Raw genomic sequence first — 7185 nt, 5'->3', positions numbered from 1 at the left:
CCTCTAAACCTTCAAGCTGCATACTGGACCCTATTCCAACTAAACTACTGAAAGAGCTGCTTCCTGTGCTTGGCCCTCCTATGTTGAACATAATAAACGGCTCTCTATCTACCGGATGTGTACCAAACTTACTAAAAGTGGCAGTAATAAAGCCTATCTTGAAAAAGCCAAATCTTGACCCAGAAAATATAAAAAACAATCGGACTATATCGAATCTTCCATTCCTCTCAAAAATTTGAGAAAAGGCTGTTGCGCAGCAACTTACTGCCTTCCTGAAGACAAACAATGTATATGAAATGCTTCAGTCTGGTTTTAGACCCCATCATAGCACGGAGACGGCACTTGTGAAGGTGGTAAATTACATTTTAATGGCATCGGACCGAGGCTCTGCATCTGTCCTCGTGCTCCTAGACCTTAGTGCTGCTTTTGATACCATCGATCACCACATTCTTTTGGAGAGATTGGAAACCCAAATTGGTCTACACGGACAAGTTCTGGCCTGGTTTAGATCTTGTCTGTCGGAAAGATATCAGTTTGTCTCTGTGAATGGTTTGTCCTCTGACAAATCAACTGTAAATTTCGGTGTTCCTCAAGGTTTCCGTTTTAGGATCACTATTGTTTTCACTATATATTTTACCTATTGGGGACGTTATTCGAAAACATAATGTTAACTTTCACTGCTATGCGGATGACACACAGCTGTACATTTCAAAGAAACATGGCTGCAAACTTTCTACTTTTAAACTCGGACAAAACAGAGATGCTTGTTCTAGGTCCCAAGAAACAAAGAGATCTTCTGTTGAATCTGACAATTAATCTTAATGGTTGTACAGTCGTCTCAAATAAAACTGTGAAGGACCTCGGCGTTACTCTGGACCCTGATCTCTCTTTTGAAGAACATATCAAGACCATTTCAAGGACAGCTTTTTTTCCATCTACGTAACATTGGAAAAATCAGAAACTTTCTGTCCAAAAATTATGCAGAAAAATGAATCCATGCTTTTGTCACTTCTAGATTAGACTACTGCAATGCTCTACTTTCCGGCTACCCGGATAAAGCACTAAATAAACTTCAGTTGGTGCTAAATACGGCTGCTAGAATCATGACGAGAACCCCAAAATTTGATCATATTACTCCAGTGCTAGCCTCTCTACACTGGCTTCCTGTCAAAGCGAGGGCTGATTTCAAGGTTTTACTGCTAACCTACAAAGCATTATCTGGGCTTGCTCCTACCTATCTCTCTGATTTGGTCCTGCCGTACATACCTACACGTACTCTACGGTCACAAGACGCAGGCCTCCTAATTGTCCCTAGAATTTCCAAGCAAACAGCTGGAGGCAGGGCTTTCTCCTATAGAGCTCCATTTTTATGGAACGGTCTGCCTACCCATGTCAGAGACGCAAACTCGGTCTCAACCTTTAAGTCTTTACTGAAGACTCTTCTCTTCAGTGGGTCATATGATTGAGTGGGAAGGTGAACGGAAAGGCTCTGGAGCAACGAACCGCCCTTGCTGTCTCTGCCTGGCTGGTTCCCCTCTTTCCACTGGGATTCTCTGCCTCTAACCCTATTACAGGGGCTGAGTCACTGGCTTACTGGGGCTCTCTCATGCCGTCCCTGGAAGGGGTGCGTCACCTGAGTGGGTTGATTCACTGATGTGGTCATCCTGTCTGGGTTGGCATCCCCCTTGGGTTGTGCCATGGCGGAGATATTTGTGGGCTATACTCAAGCCTTGTCTCAGGATGGTAAGTTGGTGGTTGAAGATATCCCTCTAGTGGTGTGGGGGCTGTGCTTTGGCAAAGTGGGTGGGGTTATATCCTTCCTGTTTGGCCCTGTTCGGGGGTGTCCTCGGATGGGGCCACAGTGTCTCCTGATCCCTCCTGTCTCAGCCTCCAGTATTTATGCTGCAGTAGTTTATGTGTCGGGGGGCTAGGAGTTCTTCTCCTGTCCTATTTGGTGTCCTGTGTGAATCTAAGTGTGCATTCTCTAATTCTCTCCTTCTCTCTTTCTTTCTCTCTCTCGGAGGACCTGAGCCCTAGGACCATGCCCCAGGACTATCTGACATGATGACTCCTTGCTGTCCCCAGTCCACCTGGCCGTGCTGCTGCTCCAGTTTCAACCATTCTGCCTTATTATTATTCGACCATGCTGGTCATTTATGAACATTTTAACATCTTGGCCATGTTCTGTTATAATCTCCACCCGGCACAGCCAGAAGAGGACTAGCCACCCCACATATGCTCTCTCTAATTCTCTCTTTATTTCTCTCTCTCTGAGGACCTGAGCCCTAGGACCATGCCCCAGGACTACCTGACATGATGACTCCTTGCTGTCCCCAGTCCACCTGGCCGTGCTGCTGCTCCAGTTTCAACTGTTCCGCCTTATTATTATTCGACCATGCTGGTAATTTATGAACATTTGAACATCTTGGCCATGTTCTGTTATAATCTCCACCCGGCACAGCTAGAAGAGGACTGGCCACCCCACATAGCCTGGTTCCTCTCTAGCTTTCTTCCTAGGTTTTGGCCTTTCTATGGAGTTTTTCCTAGCCACCGTGCTTCTACACCTGCATTGCTTGCTGTTTGGGGTTTTAGGCTGGGTTTCTGTACAGCACTTTGAGATATCAGCTGATGTACGAAGGGCTATATAAATACATTTGATTTGATTTGAATATCTGTTTTTTTTTCAACTATTACTTGTGAATTTTTGAGGGCCTGTAAAATTCCCACTGTTCAGCAGGACACGTTTTGTTTGTGGGTTTTGACAAAGGCTACTGTTATTGTCATGTTCGATGGGGACGTTGCATGATTCGTGGCCTATCAATGCTTTACATTCAATCACCAAGATTATACTTTTTCTTTCAATTATATTTTTTAAATATATAATATCAGTCCCAAAGAATAGATAATTTTTTGTTGTTGTTGCTTTAGAGTCAATTATAAATGTGAAACGATGTCAATAACCGTAAGGTCGATTCAATTCAGGATCAGCTCATAAACCGCATGAGGGTTTATGAGGGTTAGTTTTAGGGATGCAGCACCGTATAGCTAGAGTGGCTGCTGCTCGTGCTCTCTCACGAGCTGCGCATCTGGACCAGTGATGTGTATAAAACCTGGATGACTCACAGGGGGCGATGTATTGAAGCCATCGCGCAGCCATCTTGGTACTCCTCCTTCGTAAAACATGTTTTTGTTTGTTGAAGCGATAGAAATGCATGTATTAATGTCTACATTCGTTTTAGACACGTGTATTCTATTACAGACACCTTAATGCACAATGTTGAATTATATTATGTGAGCTTAAGATAAACAAATATTTTGTTGTTGTTGTTGAGATTATTAATGTTACTGTCCCCATTACAAAAAAGTATACTTAAATACATGTTATTTTGTCCTTGAAACATTTAATTGAAATACTGTAGAATCCCATTAATTTCTATGGAAGACCGCGCCTACCGGGGCGGGCCAATATGGCCGACCGGTGGCTTCAAAGCCACACAATAGACAATACATAGCATCAGCAATCCAGGGTTTATATGCATAATTCATCTAGACGGACGGAGGTAGAGAAGAGGAGAGGATGAGAGAGAGCTGTCCGCACCATGTGAGATCTGACATTTGGATGAAATGAAGCGGCGAGTAAATTGCGAATGATAGCTTGATAGAGCCAGTAGGGCTATAGTTTCAACATGGTAACAACGTAGTATATGGGCTACATATGAATTTGACCATCGTGATACGAATATATTGCAGTTGAGGAGGATGGGCTCGCAACTGGTACAGACTCTGCGTCAGGGGGTTTGGGCATCATTGACAGGAGGTTGGTACCATGACCCGGACCAGAACACATTCAATAACTCCTGTCACCTCTATTTGTGGATGTTCCTTCTTATGTTGCCACTATCACTACATTTGGTGAGTATAAATTCAATCGAAGGCCCAGATCTTGTGTTGGCTTATAAGGTTTAGTGCGTCGCATCACTAAGCGCCCTTTTCATTGAAAAACACGGTTCTCTTGGAGCAACATTCCGTTCTAATCTTTTATTTACAGTGATATGTTTTATCCTCAGCACTGAAACATTTCCGCTTATTTATTAATTGTATTGGCAGAAAATGGAATGGTCGCATTTTTCTCTGCATGCCGTTGGCTAGTATGTAGCACAGTGATTGAACGCATGGCTGCCACAGTGATGAAAAAGCAGAAAAGTCCAGGCATTGTAACACTGACTGTAGGTAGCCTACACAGCGTTCACAAAGACCAACGGCGGCACACCTCACCTCTCCCTTTTGGATGTGATAGTATAGCCTACAGCACGCACTCACCTGCATTTGATCAATTTATTTTAGTGGCTAGTAGTCCTACGTCATTAATGATGCTGTTTGGGTTTGGTTTAATTTGGTCAAGATAGCCTATAAAAAATAAATTCCGGCACCAAATGTTGTGGTTGTGGTCTCTTTAATGTGTCACTTTATTTCCATCGTAATGGAATTGAATGTATTTTCATTTCAAGAATTCTATGCTATTTCTTGTACAGAATAGGCCTACTATGTTTCAGAATATGACCTATTGTCTGGTTAAATAAAGGGAGTTTCATTTAATATTAATTTAAGAAAAAACCCACAATGCTTGTTTCAGAGTTAATAACTTGATAAAAAAAGGTCAAACGACATACAGTATGAGCTACTCTGAAGACCAAAAGCCTTCTGATTATTTGTGCAGATGTTAAAGTGATGAAGGACTGTCATTCTTATGTAATGGTGTAATATTGTCCCACCACTAACCCATTTCAAGGAGATTAGTTTTGTCCTCTATTTCAAGTTCTTATTTTATTCTCTATACCACAGAATGTGATATTGTGTCACTTCATAAGGGCCTGAATTTCCATATGTTTGATTTCTCAGAAAATAGATATCGATATATGTTTTTATACAAATAATATAGAAATAGCTCTTGTCAATTAATTGTTTTTGGTTGATATATTACTTGACAATAAAATAGGCCGTAATTTTAAATAAGAATTTGTTCTTAATTGACTTGCCTAGTTAAATAAAGATAAAATAAAATACAAATTGAATACAATGTTATTGTGTGATTATTATTTTTTGGACTTGGTCCTCAGGGTTTGATGACAAGGAGCTAAACACAAAACGTATGACATCCCTTAGGCTGACAGTTCCTCTGAATTATAGATCAGAGCAAGTCACAAGCCCACAGTTTTACTGTTCATAATTTCATGTAGGCCTATAGCATACCTGTGTTTCAACATAATGAACACCATGGCTATTGCACATATTTGTTTCTATTGACAGGTTGGTTGTTTCCTCTGATGACTCACTCATCTCAGTATGTAGCTGAGGGGCCACATGACTACATTATATGGTCGGAGCATTGACTTTTCATTAAGATCATCCTCAGACAATAGTTTTTCTTTCAGTGTCACTCTTGGCTGTTTGAGCATAATATTGCAGCCCTAAATAGCTGCTTTGGTGTTGTGTTTCAGACTTAATTTGAGACTAGTTATCATATTATTGAGGAAAGGTTGGGATGCACTCTGTGATGAAGAAGATTGCCATTTTTTAATGGAATATTATTTTATTGTCAGGATATGTGTTTTGAGATATTGAGGGAGTTTGTGTGTTCTATCCTCAGGCTCTTCCGCCCACCACCATGGCACTTAGTATATACTGCACCTCAGTCACCATCTTCTTCATCACAATAAAGATGGTCAACTATCGCCTTCATGTGATGTTTGATAAAGGTGACGTTGTGCCCCCAAGCAGTCTCTCTGATGTCATCCAAGGTGCAGAGAATAAAAGCAACGCGTCAGATTCATGTCTTGCAGCTAAATTAAGGTGAGCCTGTTTATAAAAACAAAATGTATAATAAATATAATCCAAAGCATACAGTCCATTCGGAAAGTATTCAGACCCCTTGACCTTTTACACATTTTGTTACATTACAGCTTTGTTCCAAATTTGATTAAATTCTGTTTTCCACATCAATCTACACACGATACGCCATAATGTCGAAGTGAAAACAGGTTTTTAGAATTTTTTGCAAATATATTAAAAATTAAAAACAGAAATACCATATTTACATAAGAATTCAGACTCCTTGCAATGTGACACGAAATTGAGCTCAGGTGCATCCTGTTTCCATTGATCATCCTTGAGATGTTTCTACAACTTGATTGGATTCTACCTGTGGTAAATTCAATTGATTGGACATGATTTGGAAAGGCACACACCTGTCTACATAAGGTCCCACAGTTGACAATGAGTGTCGGAGCAAAAACCAAGCCATGAGGTCGAAGGAATTGTCTGTAGAGTTCCCGAGACAGGATTGTGTCGAGGCACAGATCTGGGGAAGGGGACCAAACATTTCTGCAGTATTGAAGGTCCACAAAAACACAGTGGCCTCCGTCATTCTTAAATGGAAGAAGTTTGGAACCACCAAGACACTTCCTAGAGCTGGCCGTCCAGCCAAACTGCAATCGGGGAGAAGGTCCTTGGTTAGGGATGTTACCAAGAACCCGATGGTCACTGACTAAGCTCCAGAGTTCCTCTGTGGAGATGAGTGAACCTTCCAGAAGGACAACCCTCTCTGCAGCACTCCCCCAATCAGGCCTTTATGGTAGAGTGGCCTTACGGAAGCCACTCCTCAGTTTGCCAAAAGGCACCTAATGGACTCTCAGACCATGAGAAACAAAATTCTCTGGTCTGATGAAATCAAGATTGAACTCTTTGGCCTGAATACCAAGCGTCACGTCTGGAGGAAACCTGGCACCTTCCCAACGGTGAAGCATGGTGGTGGCAGCATCATCATGCTGTGGGGAAGGTTTTCAGCGGCAGGGACTGAGAGACTAGTCAGGATCAAGGGAAAGATGAACGGAGCAAAGAGAGATCCTTGATGAAAACTTGCTCCAGAGTGCTCAGGACCTCAGACTGAGGTGAAAGTTCACCTTCCAACAGGACAACAACCCTAAGCACACAGCCAAGACAACGCAGGAGTAGTTTCGGGACAAGTCTCTGAATGTCCTTGAGTGGCCCAGCAAGAGCTTGGACTTGAACCTTATCGAACATCTCTGGAGAGACTTGAAATTAGCTGTGCAGCGATGCTCCCCATCCAACCTGACAGAGCTTGAGAGGATCTGTAGAGAAGAATGGGAGAAACTCCCCAAATACTGG

At 42.1% G+C, this 7185-nt stretch overlaps 1 protein-coding gene across 4 annotated transcripts in view; it reads left to right on the top strand.

Moving 5' to 3' along the window:
- The first annotated feature begins 3541 nt into the window (after positions 1-3541).
- Positions 3542-7185, top strand: part of pcnx2 (pecanex 2) — a 32029-nt gene continuing 28385 nt past the window's right edge. For 3 of the 4 annotated variants that reach the window (XM_046357274.1, XM_046357276.1, XM_046357273.1), the window contains exons 1-2: positions 3542-3912; positions 5648-5850. In XM_046357274.1, coding sequence (XP_046213230.1) covers positions 3760-3912; positions 5648-5850 — 356 coding nt within the window. In that variant the 5' untranslated portion in view covers positions 3542-3759. The remainder of the gene's footprint in view (positions 3913-5647; positions 5851-7185) is intronic. The other variant, XM_046357275.1, reaches the window with a different exon arrangement.

This window comes from Oncorhynchus gorbuscha, linkage group LG07 (assembly GCF_021184085.1).
Source record: "Oncorhynchus gorbuscha isolate QuinsamMale2020 ecotype Even-year linkage group LG07, OgorEven_v1.0, whole genome shotgun sequence".
Classification (NCBI taxonomy): Eukaryota; Metazoa; Chordata; class Actinopteri; order Salmoniformes; family Salmonidae; genus Oncorhynchus; species Oncorhynchus gorbuscha.
This window is presented reverse-complemented; position numbering and strand designations above follow the sequence as displayed.